General features: G+C 40.4%; 1 protein-coding gene across 1 annotated transcript; it reads left to right on the top strand.

Annotated features, from left to right (window-relative positions):
- Positions 1-986: 986 nt before the first annotated feature.
- Positions 987-4227, top strand: LOC137877464 (E3 ubiquitin-protein ligase TRIM39-like). Its single transcript, XM_068717402.1, has 2 exons — positions 987-1065; positions 2579-4227. Exon 2 carries the CDS (start codon positions 2581-2583, stop codon positions 4225-4227), a length of 1647 nt encoding a protein of 548 aa, XP_068573503.1. The 5' UTR covers positions 987-1065; positions 2579-2580.
- The last annotated feature ends 15857 nt before the right edge of the window (positions 4228-20084 follow it).

A 20084-nucleotide genomic window follows, 5' to 3' on the forward strand; every position in this document is an offset into this window, starting at 1 on the left:
TCACACTCTTCTCTCCTGTCACTCTATCTCTCACTCACCTCTTCAGCTCATTCACTCTCACCTGCCCACTCTGCGGCACCTACTATCACACACACTCACTGCCAGATCGTTCTCCGCATCATGCCAGACTTTCCAGCGTTTACCCTCCGACTGTTTTCCCGTTGCCGACCCTGCCTGTCTGGACTTCTCCGCCTTGCCTCTGCCCCGGTAAACGACTCAGCCTTCTGTCCCCAACCACGAGAATAGCCTCTGCTTCCTCTGGTTTCTGTCTGCCTTCTCCCCTGACGGCTTGGTGTTCCACCGAGTGGATTTCTCCATGTGAGCTGATCCGAGACTGTTTGCCTGTTATGTCTTCTGCCTGAAATAAAGCTTTGTTCAACTATTCCATGTGTTCTGCTTCTGGGTCCTTACCACACCTGTTACAAATTGTTTTTTTGTGTTATTCTTCTGTTGTAACTTTTGATCAAACTCTGGCACAAGAATTTCATTAGGGATTAATAAAGTTCTATTTTATATTATCTAAAAACAATTAAATGTTTTTTCCGCTCAGATTATTATTATTATTATTATTATTATTATTATTATTATAGGAATGTTATAGGATATAGGAATCAGGCTTTTCTGACATCCCTGTCTTAAATAACCAGCACACTCATTTACTAATTGGACTGTTTTAGTGGCTATAATACATACTTTCTAATGTTCTGCCATGATTTCTAATCAGTATTTTTGTGGACTTCGATTTACTTTACTTTGTAATTTTAATGTGACATAAAATCAGTTAATCTTGGGGTAAAGTCTCCATAATCACCTCCGAAAAGGAAAGAGATGCCAAAACATCACCACATAGACTATATATAAGAAGTATATGATAAGTACTTATTAGCAGCTGGAGATGAAGAGGTGGAGCGCTGCTGGGAGCAGAGGAACATCCACAGTTACATGCTTTAAAGTCAGAAAGTGAAAGTAAGTCAGAGCGACAGCACGCTGCAGTCAAGACAAGTCTCTCTCTCTCTCAACGAACAACTTCAGGCCTCCAGGCCCGGGAGCCTCTGAGTACAACAAGTGAGTACAGTTGATGAGATTCATTGGGTTTTAAAATGGAATCAACCGGGAAGAGGGGACACTCACACAAGGACAGCAATGCTTAAAAAGGGCTGATGGTTGTCTCCCAAGACACGGCCGGCCTTTTCCAGTTTCAGCCGCCATCAAAGAATAAACAGGAAGTCTAAGAAACAGTTTAATCGTGTTAGATCCAATCTGTCACCTCAAAGTTAACTGCTAAAAGCACTATTAACATGTCTAGGGTTTATAAAAAGAAGGCCCATTCGTTTTTAAACACTTTAGAATAAGGGGGTCCTAAAAATATACATTTGAGTGAATAGTTTGCAGCCAAATCAAACAGTTTACAGGATATTCAACTTTAGTTTCTTTATAATGCATTTAATACTTGACTTGTTTCTTTACAGGGCTTGTACAAAGGCAATAAAGTAGTCCATGAATTTGAGATATGAGTTTACAGATGATTACAATGCCTCCACATCATTGTGGAAGTTACTTACTAATAATAGTAATATTATGTTTTTTATTTTGTTTGTACGCCCTCTGACGTTTTGGAGAATAATGCAGCACACAAAGTATGAACGCCTCCGTTCATGCTCGGAGCTACGGCGCCAAGTGTGAGTATAAACAAAGCTTAAGGCCTTAAACCCTGAACCCTCAGGGACTTAACTGACATCACCTGGTAAATGGTTAAGTATGAGAGTGTGCAAGGGGCTTAATATGTTATAAATATGAATGGAACAGCACTGTACTGCGACATATCACAACATCATAAAACATGATCTACAATTTATTAAATATTTTTTTCTCCCTGGTTTGAATGTATTCCATTCTCTCTCCTTGGAGATGAGAGATAATTGTCAAACAATCTATTTCCAGTTTTTTGTCAAAACAGCTTTAATAACAAAATGAAAAGAGATGATTGATGAATAAACCTGTCTAATATAATCTCTGCTTGAATTCCTCTGATTTCATGTGTTTCATTTGTTTATGTTCCATTTTTAATCCTTAATGTTTCTATTTAAATTTAATATGCCAGACTGAGCACCCATGTGCGTAATCTTATTTACCTTTTTTATGTTTCCATGCTTCCACTTGTAACCTCGTGTTTAACATCACAGTGCTATGAGTTGTGGGTAATTAGCCTTAAGCAAAGTCTGTAGAAATGCTGACTTACAGAAAGTGTTCATGAAGGGCTCAAAATGTCTACAGATGATTTGGCAGTGGGACAGACCTAAACCCTCACAGGCTTTACGGGAACGCACATCAAAGTCCTTGAGTGTGGAGATTGGGATCGTGCCCAAGATTTTTAGGGGTTGAGACCATTTCAAGACCAAAACCAAAGCTGGGCGAGACCATGTCAAGGTCATATGGAACATGCAAACCATAACACAGAATGTATTACCCAGTCAAATGTTTCAGTGATATGCAACATAACTACTTGTTTCAACAAGACTTTTGCTGCAATTATATTAATGTCTGTTTCGTTGTTTTAATTCCACATTTTTGTTCTTAGACATGGCATCAGCCAGCAGTCCCTTCTCTGAAGATCAGTTTCTGTGTTCCATCTGTCTGGATGTGTTTACCAATCCAGTCACCATACCGTGTGGACACAACTTCTGCAAGACCTGCATCACAGAACACTGGGATGTTAATGTCCAGAGTCTGTGTCCAATGTGCAAAGAGCTCTTTGACGGAAGACCGGCACTGCGGGTCAACACTTTTATATCCGAGATGGCTGCTCAGTTCATGCAGTCAGTCCAAAAGAAAGCCAGCAGCAGCGGCAGCTCTGAGGAGCAATGTGCCAACTCAGGAGAAGTTCTCTGTGACGTCTGCACTGAAACCAAAGCGACGGCCCTGAAGTCCTGCCTGGTGTGTCTGGCCTCCTACTGTGAGACTCACCTGGAACCTCATCAGAGAATCGCAGGCCTTAAAAGACATATGCTGATTGATCCTGTGGAGAACCTGGAAGGCAGAATGTGTGAGAACCATGATAGACCTCTGGAGATGTTCTGTAAGACTGACCAGACATGCGTGTGTCAGTTCTGTGCTGAGTCAAGTCACAGGCTTCATCACATTGTACCTCTGATAGAAGAGTATGAAGGAAAGAAAGGTGAGCTGGGAAAGACAGAGGGGGAAGTTCAGCAGATGATCCAGGAGAGACGACTGAAGATTGTGCAGTTCAAAAAGGCAGTGGAGCTCAGCAAGGAGGATGCAGACAAAGAGACGGAGTACAGTGTGCAGGTCTTCACGTCTATGATGCAGTCTGTTAAGAGAAGTCTGGCTGAGCTCATTGAGACGATTGACATGAAGCACAAAACGACAGAGAATCAGGCTGAAGGCTTCATCAAAGAGCTGGAGGAGGAAATCTCTGAGCTGATGAAGAGACGCTCAGAGCTGGAGCAGCTTTCACGCACAGAAGACCACCTCCACCTCCTCCAAAGCTTCCCGTCCTTGAGCCCTGCTCCGCCCACCAAGGACTGGACAGAGGTCAGAGTTCACTCATCATATCACGGGACTGTGAGGAGAGCTGGGGCTCAGCTGGAGGAGACACTCAATAGAGAGATGAAGAGACTGTGTATCGACATTGATCTGAAGAGGGTCCAGCAGTTTGCGGTGGACGTGACTCTTGATCCTGAAACAGCACATCCTGAACTCATCCTGTCTGATGATGGGAAACAAGTCAGTCGTTGTGATACAAAGCAAAATCTTCCAGACAGCCCAAAGAGATTTTCCACACGTTGTGTCTTAGGAAAGCAGAGTTTCTCTTCAGGAAGATTTTACTATGAAGTCCAGATTAAAGGGAAGACTGACTGGATTTTAGGAGTGGTCAAAGAGTCTGTCAACAGAAAGACTAACTCCTGCACAGTGTCCCCTACAAATGGCTACTGGACTGTATGCTTGATGAACGGAAATCAGTACAAAGCTTGTTCTATCCCTGCAATCAATCTCCCTCTGAAGTCAAAGCCTAAGAAGGTGGGGGTGTTTGTGGATTATCAGGAGGGTCTGGTCTCCTTTTATGACGTAGACGCTGCAGCTCTCATTTACTTTTTTACTGGCTGTAACTTCACTGAGAGACTCTACCCATATCTCAATCCCAAGCAAAGTAAGGAAGGTAAAAACACCTCCCCCCTGATCATTTGTTCCATCAATCACGCTGATTAGACTGATCATAACAGGAGTCACCGTCATGTAAATGACCTCAATCCCTTTCTTACTTTGTTCAGATTTTTTTAAATTTGTATTCATTAAAAAAAAAAAAATCTTTCTCATTAATGCAGAGATACACCAATTTGCAGTCCGTAAAACTCTTCAAATGCATCACAGAATCTCTAAAGATTGCGGCAGGTAGAGCAGGAGCACTCACAGCTCCCTTAGTCTTAGTCTTGGATTTCTTTGTAACTTTATAAAACCTGCTAACATCAAGTTAGTTTTGAAAACTGTTGTCATCAACCCACCCCTAAACTTTTATAGTTGTGGAAAAATGTACGCAAACAATGCCGATCTGTCAAGCCAACTGACAAAAATTAATTTTTCTATCTTTGTACAACCGAGTGAAGAAACGCACGAAACCAGCAACTCTACTTCAGCTAAGCCACACTCTGACTATCACTATTTTCCTGCTGTTATCTGGAGATATTCATCCGTGCCCCGGCCCGTTACACACTACGCCAGGGAAGGAAGCCAACTCCAAAGCGGATGATACATGGATTACATCTGTCTCACCTGACGCTGTTTGCAGAGCGCTCCCTTCTCGCTGGTGCAGCGGCCGATGGGCCATTGCTAGTTTTCCAGACAGGGTTTTACGGTTGCCTGCAGCCCGATCTGCAGCACGCCCTGGGGGGACTACCGGCGCTGGGGACGAGCCTGGAAGCTAACGTGACGGCCAGCACCGCGGGTTTGTCGGACGTTCCGTGCGGTTCGACATCATCGAGAAATGAGGCGGACACTGCACTGACTGAGCCACAGAGTGTTCCGACCATTGATGGCATCTGTTCAGGTAGTCCACGTGTAATTGGAAAGATTACCCAAAACAAGAAACTGCTAAATCCCGCGAGCTCAAAGAACAGGAAGTGGAGCGTTTTCCAGACTGTCAATCATTCAAGAACAGTGTGGGTTCCTAATGTTAAACCAAAAGGTGTCTTAGGTGGACATCTGAACATAAGAAGTATTACATCTAAAAGTGATCAAGTCCATCATCTTTTGCTTGATTCCAATTTAGACTTTCTTTGTTTATCTGAGACCTGGCTCCATAAAAATGCTCCATCAGCAGCAATAACAGTGCCAGGTTATAACATTTACAGGAGAGATAGGTTTGGATCTAAGGGTGGTGGTGTTATGATCTATGTGAGAGATAGTATCCGGTGTAATGAAATCCAGTGGACTGTCTGTAAAGATTTGGAATGCATAGGTCTAGATATAATTTGATCACCACAAATGGCTTTCTCACTTATTGTAACTATCTTCCAATAGTAGTTTCTATGAGGAATTTGAGAAACTATTAAAATAATGCAATTTCAGTAAAGAAGTAATTATTCTGGGTGATTTTAATATCAATTGGGAGGACAAAGCAGCTAGAAAGAATCTTAAACTGATAACTGATGACTTTGACCTGGTGCAGTTGATCAGTGGTCCCACAAGAATAACAAATTCCTCCAGTACCCAAATTGATTTAATATTTAGTAATAGGCCTGAGAGAGTTCTAGAATCTCTCAATATGGTAACAGGTGTTTCTGACCACAATCTGACTCTGGTAGCCAGGAAACTAACCAGCAAGCGTTTTAGGCCTTCTGTCATGGATGATGAATCTTTTAGAATCCCCCAAAACAATTAAGAAAACTTTAAAAACACTGTTCAACTAATTTACTGGGATGAACTACTGTTGGGACTAGACATTGAGAAAGACAGTCAACAATTCATCAAAAAAATTAGAGAACACTATCAAGGATTTTAATTGCAAATTTAGGCACAAAAATATCAAACACTGTTCCTTGGATAAATGATGATATCTTAAAATTAACGAAAGAACAGGATTGTGTCTTAAAAACTGCAATAAAAATAAATCTAGCCATGACAGACAACATTTTGCTATGCTGAGGAACAACGTGGTAAAGAAATTAAGAAAAGCTAAGGCAGATTTTTTCCTGACGATAATAGAAAAGGCAAGCGGTAAAACTAAAATGATCTGGATCAGTTACATAAGCTAACAGGACATTTCAACAAAATAAGGAAGCTGCAGGAACTTAACATAAGTTTACATAAATGATAAATAATAATCAGTTCTCTTAAACCTTCCAAAACAAAGGATATTTTTGGTATGGATGCAGTTATGCTCAAAGAACTTAGCACAACACTAACAGATCCCATCAGCAAAATCATCAACCTCTCAATCTCTCAGAGCATGTTTCCCAGTGTTTAGAAGTCGGCTGCTGTTGTTCCAGTATTCAAAGATGGAGATCCCCTTTCTACCTGTAATTACAGACCCATCGGTATCCTGCCAACAGTATCAAAGGTTGCAGAGAAATTGGTAGCTGAGCAAATGATCTGCCATTTGAATACCAGTTCTTTTGCACTTCACCCAATGCAATTCGGCTTCAGAACCAATTATTCTACTGAAACAGCCACCTGTTTCTTCACAGAAAAAAATCTAATTTCTATTGGACAAAGGGGGTGTTGTTGGAGTTGTATTTCTTGATCTCAAAAAGGCATTTGACACTGTTAATCATAGCATTCTTTTGTCCAAGTTGCACAGCTACAATTTATCTTCAGGTACACTTAAATGGATTGAATCATATTTGCTAAATGGATCACAGTATGTCTAAATACAGAACTATCAATCTACTGCCCTCCACTTGTCCACGGGCATCCCACAAGGATCTGTCCTGGGCCCACTGCTGTTCTCTTTATATACCAATGATCTGCTATCAGCTTGTCCTGATACCAACATCCAAATGTATGCAGATGACACTGTAATTTACTTGCATGGTAGCAAAATGGGACAAGTTGCAAATGAACTCACTAACTCCATGGTTCATGTAACTGCATGGTTAAAGCAATGCTGTTTACAACTAAACATATCCAAAACAGTGTGTATGTTTTTTTACCAAAACAAACTCTGGTAGTGTAGAGCCGGATGTCTTTGTATCTGGGGAGAGGCTACAGGTTGTACCTAAATACAAGTATCTCTGAGTACTTTTTGATTCCAAACTATCATTCCAATCTCAGGTGAAAAAGGTCTGTAACCGGGTCAAATTTAATCTATCAAATTTCAGGTTCACACGAAACTAAATGTCAACAGAAGCAGCTAAGACATTCATGCTTTCTATGGTTGTTTCCCATATCACTTACTGTTTAACAACCTGGTCACAGGCTAGCGCCACTACTCTGAAACCACTACAGTCATTGTATAAACACTCAAAACCCTTGATAAAAAATCTGTTCTTTCTCATCATTGCCCTATACTAAAAAAATATAACTTGTTTAGTTGGGAGAACATGATTAAATATGTGCATGTCTGTCTCATGTACAAGATTATACATGACTTGACCTCTCCTCCGCTCAAACAGTTTGTTATCACAAGAACAACTGGATATCGGCTCACAAGAGGTGATTGCATTATCCCACTCAGGAAAAGTGCTTTCAGTCAGTCTGCATTTTCAGTACAAGCTGCACTAGAATGGAACTCCATCCCAGTGACCATTAGAGAACTACAAACATACAGTTAATTTAAAGCTCAACTAAAGAAATGGTTAGTTAGTACCCAGCTCTGTCATCACCAGAATGTAACTGCTCCTCTGTCCGTGTTGAACTTTCTGTCTGTCTGTCTTGAAATTGCCGGTCGACCGTCATCTACCTGCATGCATGTCTTTTATTGTTGTTTATCTGTCTGACTGATTCATATATTCCACATACTCTGCATGCTTTTATGTTTTGTGCCTCTGACATGGATGTTTTTTAGTGTCTAACAAGTGCAGCATAATAGTGTCTTTAATCCATGTTCCTATTTTAACATAGTTATCCCTTATTTTATTTAGTTTGTGTGTGTTGACTTTGAGAGCCTCTGTGTTGCATGTCTTGTTAGTACTTGACAGTGTTTAAGAGTCTCCTGAATGATGATACTATGTATATTAATATTCTCACTTTTTTCATTGTTTGTGCACGCATTGTAAAGCGTCAGTATTGTATGACCTTTTAAATTTAATCTTATATTCTGTTTTTAGGTTTATTTTGTAACATCTGCCTCTTGGCACTACAGATAAAAAATAGCCTCTTGGCTAACTCTGGCGCATTAACAGAAATGTGTTTATTAATGTGCACTGTCCCTTATCAAATAAGCCAATAAATAAAAAATAAAGAGTACATTTTTCTTCCAAGGGTTAGTGCACTGTTGGTTCTGCTCCACTGGGGGGAGCCAGAGAGATAGTCAGGATCCTTACTGGAACCTGTGTGGTTTCATTGGTGCACTCTCCATGGGTTTTAAATTAAGTTTTTAATGACATTACATTCTAGGCAACTCTATTGGTAATTTGTTGCTTTGCTAGACAAAACGTTGTCCAGTGACATTATGAAATTAAAGGCCGAAAAGGAAAAATGCCACTGGATGCCGGAAATAAATACATAAATAAAAATAAAAAAAATTGGTGACATTTGATAAATAATTAAAACTATGATTCAAATATTACCAATGAAACTTGGCCACCATAAACATAGAATGATTTGGTTTTATTAATTCACATTATTTCACAACTACCAATCATTTCATATTTTCATTATTCTATTTAAGTGTCTTTCATCACAGTTTTTTTTCTTCATAATGAAAATCTTGTTTTAGCCCAATAATATCAAAAAGTTGGGGATTTGTTTTCATAATTTTATCAAAATAAATTCACAATTTGCTGGTTGATTTATATATATTAACGGTTATTGATTTAGGAGTTATGCGATTTAATGCTAGGTTTTACTTGATGTGTTTTAGTTCTTTTTGTATTTCTTTGCTGTAAGAGCAAAATAGTTTTAAACTGCTAATAAAGACCATCACCACTGTTATTGGTCCTGTCTTTGATGTAACTCTTTCAGTAGCCACTGTAGTTTTTTCATGGAATCATTGTATTGATGTAAATTGTCAAACACACTGTGTATTAAATCAGAGTGTCATCCATCATCAGTGGAGATATTTGAGGAGTGTTCTGTCGCTGACTTATTGCTAGCGTGGTTGAGTACAGCTAGTTTGATTTTTAATGAATTCATTATTGAATACCTTTGAAACCCTGTGGGAGTCTGTACTTGAGTTAGTAACTTGAAAGAGTTGACCATATATTTTGAGGTGTTTCACTTTTCTTTGTGTGTGTAAAGTGTGTGACAGGGCGGCTGCAACACTGCGATAAACAAAGTTATTATATTGGCAGTTGATCTGAGGCTTTCAGTACGAATCGCTTGTGTTCTGTCTATTGCAGCCATGTGATGTATTGTTTGGAAGACCTGGCTATACAATCAGGTTCACTCAACAATGTGACCATGTGACCCCACCCGTTCATCACCGATGGGTGGGGTCAGAAGTGTGCTCTACTGCACCTTTCACCACACCTAACAGTGATATCACCTCGTTTCCAATACACCCTGAGTAGAGTGTGAAGGCTAATAATGAAAATAAAAGAGAAAAACAGGAAAAACCTGAGTGAGGTTAGCAATAAAGAAACTGAATTTCTTCGAGCATTTTTGCATGTAACGATAAAGACACAGCAGAGAGCCCAGCCATTCAGGCAATGTTGTGTTAATAACTAGTGTGAGAAAAAGGCTGTGGCTGGTGAGATGTGTGAGACGGCACGTATGCCGCTCCACAGCTGGCAGACAGGGCAGGAGTAGAGGGTGTGTGTGTGTGTGTGTGTGTGTGTGTGTGTGTGTGTGTGTGTGTGTGTGTGTGTGTGTGTGTGTGTGTGTGTGTGTAAAAGAGATGGTGTGTAGGAGATACATTTGTTGTGTCTTGTAAGTTTTAGATAATAGTGTCACATTTAAGAAACCTGCATGCTGTGTGTGTGTGTGTGTGTGTGTGTGTGTGTGTGTGTGTGTGTGTGTGTGTGTGTGTGTGTGTGTGTGTGTGTGTGTGTGTGTGTGAAGCATGGTGTTGAGACACATTTATCTCAGCTTAATGGAGAAGGCAACGTGATGTCACTGCATGCCCGACAGGTTTTCCAGTTTGTTTTCCCCTGCTCGGAAGTTTTGACACGCACACACGCACACACGCACACACACACACACACACACACACACACACACACACACACACACACACACACACACACACACACACACACACATATATGCAGACACACGTTTGAAAGAATAAGGCTAATATTCCTTTTCTTTACTTTTCTTATGGTGAACAAATGCCATGAAAAGTCCAAAACCAACAATGAATGTATCCTGCTAACAAGTATTAGCCTGATAGCTATATCTTATCTCTTATACATCTTCTTCCTCTATGCCATAGAGCTCTATTGTTGTTAAATACACATCGGTGAGCCACACTGTTGCACTGGGTGACATGATCCTTCATTACCATGAACACACACACTGTAGTTTATTTTGACTTAATCTCATATACACCGTTCTGCTGCGAGAAATACTCACTCGAGCACCAAATGTAGATCAATCCGCTGCTTAAAATAGTCCTCAACGTGCATTCATTACATTACATTACATTACAGTCATTTAGCAGATGTTTTTATCCAAAGCGACTTACAATAAGTGCATTCAACATTGATAATCAAAAGAACTACTAGTCACCAGAAGTCATAAGTACATTTCCTTTTCCAAACAAGCATCTAAGCAGAGCATAACTCAGAGCCAAAGTACAGTGCAGAAACAAGAAAAACAGTTAGTGCTATAAGTAATACGAATACAATAAGTGCAACAATTCACTTGTGTTCAATGCATCCTCAATGCGGATTGGGTACATTTACACCTGTGCTCTCATGTGGTCAAGCCATGAAATAGTAATAGAAGGATGGTCAGAATGTTAGCCATTTTTATGTGTATCTTTTTCCATTGCGACCGTTGTAGCGGGCTAACATCCATATAAACTGAACCGACTTACGTATATTAGCTTTCTCTGCAGTCAGTGCATCAAAGACCTCATACAGAGTTTCGATATTTTGACGAGTGGCCCCTGGATCTCCTCCTGCATTGGCGGTATTTTGGAGCCTCGTTTTGCTGGGTTGCTTTGCTTTGGTCACGTCATACCTGTCATTCAAGGCTTCGTCAGTTAGCCTACTCTTTAGAGGCAGAATTTCTCGTCTCAAAGTGTCACTTTATCCCTTGTCTTTCCCCCGCGTTATGTAATAAAGCTCTTTTGGCAGCCTAAAATATACGACCTTAGAATGCTGTAATCCCTCTGACCTTGAAAACCTGTGAACCAACAGACCGCCTAAATTTACACCACACCATTACAGTCAATCACTGCACAGCTGCACAGATGTGGGGCAAGCGGTTACCTCCCCCCGGCCTCTCAGAACACGCAGACTACGTTTGACAGAACATGCAATTGCACTGTCATGTCTAGTTTTTCTCTAACTTGAGCCGTCTCAAATGTTCCCACAGTGGGAATGTGTGGCTTTTTATCCCATGTTTGTTTCCACCAGCGCATCCAAGTGTAAAACAACTGGAGGTAAATGAAACAGAAACTCATCTGCCTCCTGTGGTGGCATATTGTGACAACCACAGGCTTTGACTGTGTACAGTCAAAGTCAATGGAAGATGACAGCAGCAATCCCTGTGTGTTGCAGCCACCTTTCTGCAGCACTTATTTGAAGTTTTCAATCTGATGCTCTCTGTAGCTGCGTGGGACTTTGCATGGCTCTCAGGGACCTCTATTCATCGGAGAAACACGTTCTTGGTCAAGCCAGTGACTCACTGTTGTATTCCTGTCTCAGCAAAAAACACCTGACACAAGGCTAACCACATGTCAAGTCAAGTCAGTTTTATTTTTAGAGCGCCAAATCACAACAGTTATCTCATGACACTTCTCGGCCGTACTCTTTCATTCACAGGGTTCCGACATTCCTCACATGAGCGCCAAGGAAAAACTCTCCTTTAACGGGAAGGAACCCCGAGCAGAGCCAGGTTCTGGTTGGGCGGCCATCTGCCTTGATCCAGTTGGGTTGAAAAAGAAGAGAGAGAGAGAGAGAGAGAGAGAGAGAGAGAGAGAGAGAGAGAGAGAGAGAGAGAGAGAGAGAGATTCCTGGAAGCAGAGTCAGCAGTTAATTAGGTCTAAGGGCAACATTGCTCCTGATAGTTGATCAAATTAAATTACATTGAGAAGTATGCGTTAGGTTGCTGAGTCATTATTTACTTTATTTACTATGCAAACTGAAGCAGCAGACATTCAACAAATAGGTGTTTGTTTTAGCAGAACAACGGACTTGTTGGGGCTTTTCTCTGATGCCCTGTACCCTCATTTGGGGAATTACAGCTGTTTTAGTGAGTGATGAGAGGATTGATACCATCTAATTTTTCTATCTTTAATATGATTCTAGAGCCAGCTGGTGATCAACTTAGCTTAACTTGGCTAAACTAAGCCTAGCTAGACTTAGTTAAGCTCAGTTTAGTGTAAAGACTTCAAACACGGAGAATCACCTGGCCTGGTTTATGCCGAATGCCGAACTGTAATATAGAAAAATTTACTTTTAGCTATTTTTAACAAAAGTTCCTTGTACTAACTTTAACTTGGAGGCGATTATCTTGTCTTAGGGGGGGAAACCAGGCGGAAACAACAAGCCTGGAGCCTGGAGAATTCAATAATAAGCGGACCATCAATAACACATTGTGCCTCTTTTATTTAGTCAATACACAAACAGAAATGTAGAAACATTCACCTCCACTGTGCAGGGGTGGAGGCAGATATCTGAAAGATCAAGATCCCTGCATTGCTATATTCCGTTATAGGTAGGTGAGAAAACATTAGGTGAAAATGTAATCTGTCACACTTGAATGCTTCCCGCGCCGCTACAATGGAGTCAGATTGCATAAATACTAAGCTATCCAACATCTTCATGTAAACACTGTCAGCCCTATCGAATCTAATAGCCAGAGCTTCGGTTTGACAGGGCTCTGATGTTTGAAGCAGCAAAGCAACCCAAAAGCCTTGAAACATCTTTAGTTCTTCATTATCTACTTCTGGGTTATCTCAGTGTTACAGCCCAAACTGTTGTCAGCTAACAGATAACCGCTGTGCTCACTGTTCTGTATATCTACACTGGGGCAGCTCACTGATACTTTTGTACAGACAATGTATCAAACCGTACGAGCTACAGGCTTCTCCATTTGGATCATTGAATCGTAGCCTAAACAGCTCATGGTTATAGCTGTGCATTCAACCCTTTTATCCAGGCTGGCCTCCTGATACTAATGTTGTAGGAGTCACAGGCTATACTGAATGCGCAGCACTGAATTAACCATGCAACTTTTGTTCTCTTTTCTGTATTCAGGAAATCGCCACAAATTCCAAAATGGAATCATGGGATCATACTTTTTTAGGAAACATAATAAAATGTGGTCATGATGCATAATATTTCTTAAGATAACAGGTTTCTATAAGATGTACACATTTTTTATTTTTTTTCTGCCCACATTAAGGACTTCAAGCCAACATGGCTTTGTCAGTATTCAAACTTTATCTCTTGAGAATCAAACTCTCACCGTCGGTTTTCCGGCTGTGAGAAGTCGCTCCTTTTGCAGAAGACGGCAGCTGTGGTTAGCCTGGATTCATAGTAATTATACTGGATCCCAATGGCAGCTCAAAGTCGAGACAGAGAGGTGTCAGTGTGCATGGAAAAGTTTCTGTTGATCTGAATGCTCCAACACAACCCTTGCATTGCCAATGAATGGCTAAATAGCTAATTCTGCAATCTGCATTCATATGCAGAATCTGTAGGGACAAGATCTGTTTGCAGTCTGAGTAGTATTGAACAATCACGTTCGAGCAAGCTTTGGTTGAATGCAGGTAAACAGTCCATGTGAAGAGCAATAGACGTGGAACGCATTGGCCCAAATGCAAACTTGGAACCCACTGGTTATCGTCTGACGATGATTTGGCTTCATTATTGGTTTACAATTAGCTTGTAAACTGGCTACTTGAGGAACAATCCGGTTGTACACGGTGTCTCTCAACTCCACCGAGATTGGCCGGGTATGTTTTTAGGGTAGCTTAGTACAAAGCCTAGAAACAACTTCCTCACTTGTCAATGTCCACATAGTAGCTATATATACGGGCTACAAAAGCCACTCTTGGCCTCCGTGTGTTCGTCGGGCTTGGTGCGTGCTTGGTGAAAGCTGGCAAAGCAGCTGGCAGTTTCACTTATTGCGAGTCATTCTCAATATGACGATCAGCTGCATTCCAACAATGTCAACTGCACATGAGCATCTGACCTTACCAGGTGTTTCAGTCCAAAGTATGTGCCTGGCCGTGTGTTGGAGATACAGTATATTTAGTGTTAGTTACATAAAACTTGGCCCTGAGTTGTGTCGTTTGTCGGAATGTAAATGTTATGACAGTGAAAGGGGGTCAGTGCGGATCCGGAGGGCTCCGCGGACAGGTGCGTGAGGTGAGGACGGTGTCTGCCTTCTGTCTGTTTACCAAACTCACATGAATGGAAAGTGTCTTGTGTGAATCTGGTACACCTTGGTTGTTCTTTCCATTAATAGAGAACGACTATTCATTGTTGATCAGCCTTTTTAGGAAAGAGAGAATAAATAGGCCCTTGATGACCCAATGGAAGAAATTCATAAAAACAGACTGACATCATCTGGTTTCCCCCGAGTCCTCCAAGCACCATTATGGAGCCGCTGAGAATTATCACCCAACTCAGAGGCTCTTTAGCAGATGTTTCTTTTGCTGTATGGCCCACAAATTCCACTCGACAAACCCTCATTTCCAGCACTAGTTCAGATTGCTCGGTATTGCTGCTTGCGGTGTTCTTTGAAGGCTTACCCATTCGGAGCATGTGGCCGTTCAGAACGCTTGGCCGTTCGGAGAAGGCCGATTGCTTGGACCCCAGAAGTGCTGCTTGCAGCGCTGTCGAGAACCACGTATTGCTCGTTGGCTCCAAGGAAGTGAACAAGAGTTTAGTTGTAAAGCAGCGTCCACCAGCAAAAGTGAACTGCAGACAGTGTTGCTTGCTTTTTAACGTGATCTCATCCCTTCTCGTCATATTTTGAGGTAGCTTTTTAAGTAGTATCTTGTCACTGAAGGTTCTCGCATGGCTGTTAGGTTTAGGCAAAAAGATCCACTTGGTTTGCGTTGGAGAAAACATCATGGTGTAGCTTAAAATGAGGATGCTTGCAACGTAACTTAAGCTACGGACGTAATGTCATGTGACTCTTTGGTGTCGCGTGTGTCAAACGATATGACATCGTCAATAAAGATCACTCATCTTTTGGTTTCACACGGGACACGAACTCCGGTCCCCTGAGACAGAGTTGTGTTTGTTTGTCCCATAATCTACCACACCTCCAACCCACCATTAGAGGACTTCTCCCTATTATATGTATCTGAGCTTCTAATCTAGTCATGACGTGGGTGGGGTTACATTGGTGTGAAGATGAAAAGCCCGGTGCGTCTCATACAGATGCTAAAGGGCGCCTTGTGCGTCAGTATCAAGAAACCGAGTGCCACTGACCAAGCAATGGTATTTGACGCCCTGGGAGTGAGGCCAGGCTGTTGCTTCATCATTAGATACATTCTCTGCAGCTAGCTGCCCACCAACAGATGACAGACAGAAGTCAGCATCTATTTGGAGAACACGGGAGTCTAGCTGCTAAAGACCCAAATCATTTTTTTTTGTAAAAAGGGACATCATCATCAAAAGGACAAAAACAGGATGCTAAATCAATGATGTTGCTTCATGTCTGCCGGATAGTAAAAGTGGGAAATGACTTGCTCATACATTAGTAACATTATAAAGTAATATGTTAGTGGTCAGTGTTTTTTAAGTTATAGTCAAGTTTTGGTCGCTTCAAACACACAACTGACATATAACCAACTTATAAAGTAGCTGCGGCTAACGTGTTAGCAAGCAGTCGCCTATTCATCAGCCAGCAGACACGGAGCAACATTATCATTGATTTGGAGTCGTGTTTGTCCACCTGATGAAGTTCAGTATTCACTCTTCTTTTAGCTCTGTTGTTAAACGCTCACTCTGTTCACCAGCTACTTGCTTGCTGTGTCTACTGTTTGCTGAGTGGGCAGTGTACAGCAGGCACTGAAAACAGGTGGAAACAACACGCCGCAAAGAGCGATGAGGGAACCAAAACAGTAGAGCTTGGGCCTGTAACACCAAAACAATAATCACCTGAAACTTCAATTATTTGAATATTCTTTTTTTTATTTAAGTAAAAATGCTACAATTGATGGTCCCATGTTCTCAAATATGAAAATGTGTTGCTCTTCTTGGTCTTACATTGCGGTCAGTTAAATATTTTGCAGTTTTAGATGCACAAGACAAGATGTGTATTGACGTCACCTTGTGCTCTTGGATATTGTGATGGACATTTTTTTCACTGTTTTATAGACCAAATGAGTCAATCTCTGCAGAATAATACAAATAATAATCGGCAGATTAATTGATAATGAACATGCCCTACATCTACTGTATTTTTATTTGACTGAAATGCTAATTCACAGTCACTTCTTGTATACAGCAAAACTGATATTTATATAAATACAGCAGCCTATGTGTACACTATGTAGTAAGAATTAAGACAGGGCACATCCCGTCATTTGGACAAGAGCAGACAATGACCTGGATGGATTTTGTGTGCAGCGTCAATCTACTGGAAAATCTCGTGGAGCTTTTCAGAAAGTTAAAGCGCTCCCAACTTGCACTAGCAAGGTGTAGCCGCCGAGCTCGTACTTACTTTCCCTCTCCGTGTGTCTCTTCGTCCACTTTTGTTAGTGTCGGATCTCTGAGTTACACGGCAGGATTGCATTGCACTGGATGCTGTGGAACATTGTGCTGCTCCAAAGGTTTGCGCAGATCCGTCATGTGTGTGAAATGTTGTTGAGTATTTCTCTTTGTATTTTTCATCAACATGAACCTGATCTGTGAGTTTTCACTGGGCTAGAAATCACTGCAATAAAAAAAACTATTCCATTATTAGTTAGCATGGTAACTGTGCTCTTGAAGATGATTGATCAGCTTTTTTTTTTTTTACCATTTGGAGTATGTTAGCTATTTTTCTGGCCTAGAAATTGACATGAATACTAGTCTCTCATTAAATGTGACTCCAAGAGAGTCAAACAAAAGCCTAAATTGTAGATGTAAGGAGAGGTTGTTCACTGGTATGTGACACACTTTCTGCTGGCTGACATACATCAGCCGTAGGCGGGACGCTTTGACATAATTCCTTCTGGTTGACTTTTGGTATTCGTTATTTACACAGTGATAAAAACCTAAGAGTAAAGTGATAACAGAAAGACGTTGACAAGTTCTAAAGACAGGGAAGGAATGGGTATTTGTAGTTTTATGAAACCAGAGAAGGACCTTAAAAAGTATCTTGAGGGTGCCCTTCAGATATAACTTCCATCTCCTCTCAGTTGGGGATACTTTTTTAGAATTGCACTTCCATAAAATATATTTAGATATCTGGCTCTTTAGCTGCTAAATGCTTCAGCTAGTGTCTAACTGTGTCTGTCTGCTGCTTGGTGCTGAGTAAGTGTAGTGTTCATATATTTACCTTCACCAAGAAGGTTAGTTTTTCGGATCTGTTTCTTTGTTTTTGCAGTAACGCCTCTCATTTTTCACTTATGGAAACGGCCTTGGCGGAGGTCTGCGCTCTCCGATGGAAACATATATGTGAGTTGGAGAGGACATGTGAGGATGTGTGAGGATGGATGTTAACCTTGCACCTTTCAAAATTTAGGTTGGCTGCTTGTTAAACCCCAACGTCTTATTTTCTTTTTCCACCCAGAGTACGTGACGTGTGGTTGTAGAGGCTTTGACTGGTTCAAAGGCAACTTTGACAGTAACGACTCGTGTCACTAAATACTTTTGCTGTCGTTATTAGTAAAGTAACGACTCGTGTCACTAAATACTTTTGCTGTAGTTATTAGTAAAGTATTGACTCGTGTCACTAAATACTTTTGCTGTAGTTATTAGTAAAGTATTGACTCGTGTCACTAAATACTTTTGCTGTAGTTATTAGTAAAGAAACGACTCGTGTCACTAAATACTTTTGCTGTAGTTATTAGTAAAGTATTGACTCGTGTCACTAAATACTTTTGCTGTAGTTATTAGTAAAGTAACGACTCATGTCACTAAATACTTTTGCTGTCGTTATTAGTAAAGAAACGACTCGTGTCACTAAATACTTTTGCTGTAGTTATTAGTAAAGTATTGACTCGTGTCACTAAATACTTTTGCTGTAGTTATTAGTAAAGAAACGACTCGTGTCACTAAATACTTTTGCTGTCGTTATTAGTAAAGAAACGACTCGTGTCACTAAATACTTTTGCTGTAGTTATTAGTAAAGTATTGACTCGTGTCACTAAATACTTTTGCTGTAGTTATTAGTAAAGTAACGACTCATGTCACTAAATACTTTTGCTGTAGTTATTAGTAAAGTATTGACTCGTGTCACTAAATACTTTTGCTGTCGTTATTAGTAAAGAAACGACTCGTGTCACTAAATACTTTTGCTGTAGTTATTAGTAAAGTAACGACTCATGTCACTAAATACTTTTGCTGTAGTTATTAGTTAAGAAACGACTCGTGTCACTAAATACTTTTGCTGTAGTTATTAGTAAAGTAACGACTCGTGTCACTAAATACTTTTGCTGTAGTTATTAGTAAAGTAACGAATCATGTCACTAAATACTTTTGCTGTAGTTATTAGTAAAGTATTGACTCGTGTCACTAAATACTTTTGCTGTAGTTATTAGTAAAGTATTGACTCGTGTCACTAAATACTTTTGCTGTAGTTATTAGTAAAGTAACGACTCATGTCACTAATTACTTTTGCTGTAGTTATTAGTAAAGTAACGACTCATGTCACTAATTACTTTTGCTGTAGTTATTAGTAAAGTATTGACTCGTGTCACTAAATACTTTTGCTGTAGTTATTATCAAAGTAATACAATACCTTTGTTAATCACTAATAGTAAAGCGTAAAACATGAGTAATTAAAAACTTTCTCAACACTGTCCACCAACACAGACGGCTTAGTATTACTGGATCACAAAAATGACAACTTCCTTCTCCATGTATTAACTTCCTCCTGCTAAACCTTTGGCCTTTTTTTTTTTTACAAGGCATATCTCACAGTACAAAGTCAAACCCACGGGACTTCATTTCAAATTATAGGCAAGTTATCCAAAACACTACACATCAGGTTGAATTTTAGTGAAAATGGCAGTGTACTGGTTTAATCCTGTGTATGGATGGTACACATGGGTTGTATGTTAAATGACAAAACTTGTATAAATATTAATGATAAAGAAAAGAAATGAGATACATCAAGTCTTGAATATTTCCTGTTCCCTTGTCGTCCCTCTCTTCTCCTTCACCTCATGTGAAATAAACCAATGGCCAGTCTGCTGTCGACCAAACCTCCCGTCACTCATTAACCTCGTCCAGTCACACGACCTTTACCGCCAACGTGGCTGCTGATGCTCTATTCATGTGTTTCCCAATGTTTCATTCACATTGTCCACCTTGCCCCCCATTACATTTGTCAGCTGTGACATGAGGTGACTTGTAATGATTGACTTCTTTGGGGTTATTGTCTCAGAACAGGTTGATCAAGGACACAGTAACATGGAGGAGGGTGGAATCGATTAGAGAGTTGTTGTTTTTTTTAAATATACTGAATCACATATTTTTGTGAGCATTTAGAACCTTTTGGTGCATTTAAGAGTATTTCACAGCCTCATGTGATTCTATTATGTATGTCTTTTAGGAATCATACTCCATACTCCATCACATTACAGTAGAGTTCTTTATTTTACATAGTGAAGGACATTGACAAACAGT

The sequence above is a fragment of the Cebidichthys violaceus genome, unplaced genomic scaffold (genome assembly GCF_023349555.1).
Source record: "Cebidichthys violaceus isolate CVI_PGR_0920_01 unplaced genomic scaffold, fCebVio1.0.p SCAF_21, whole genome shotgun sequence".
Taxonomy (NCBI): domain Eukaryota; kingdom Metazoa; phylum Chordata; class Actinopteri; order Perciformes; family Stichaeidae; genus Cebidichthys; species Cebidichthys violaceus.

Bases quoted from the DNA above. Each gene is read 5' to 3' on its own strand.
- LOC137877464 (XM_068717402.1), top strand. From the start codon at position 2,581: ATGGCATCAGCCAGCAGTCCCTTCTCTGAAGATCAGTTTCTGTGTTCC.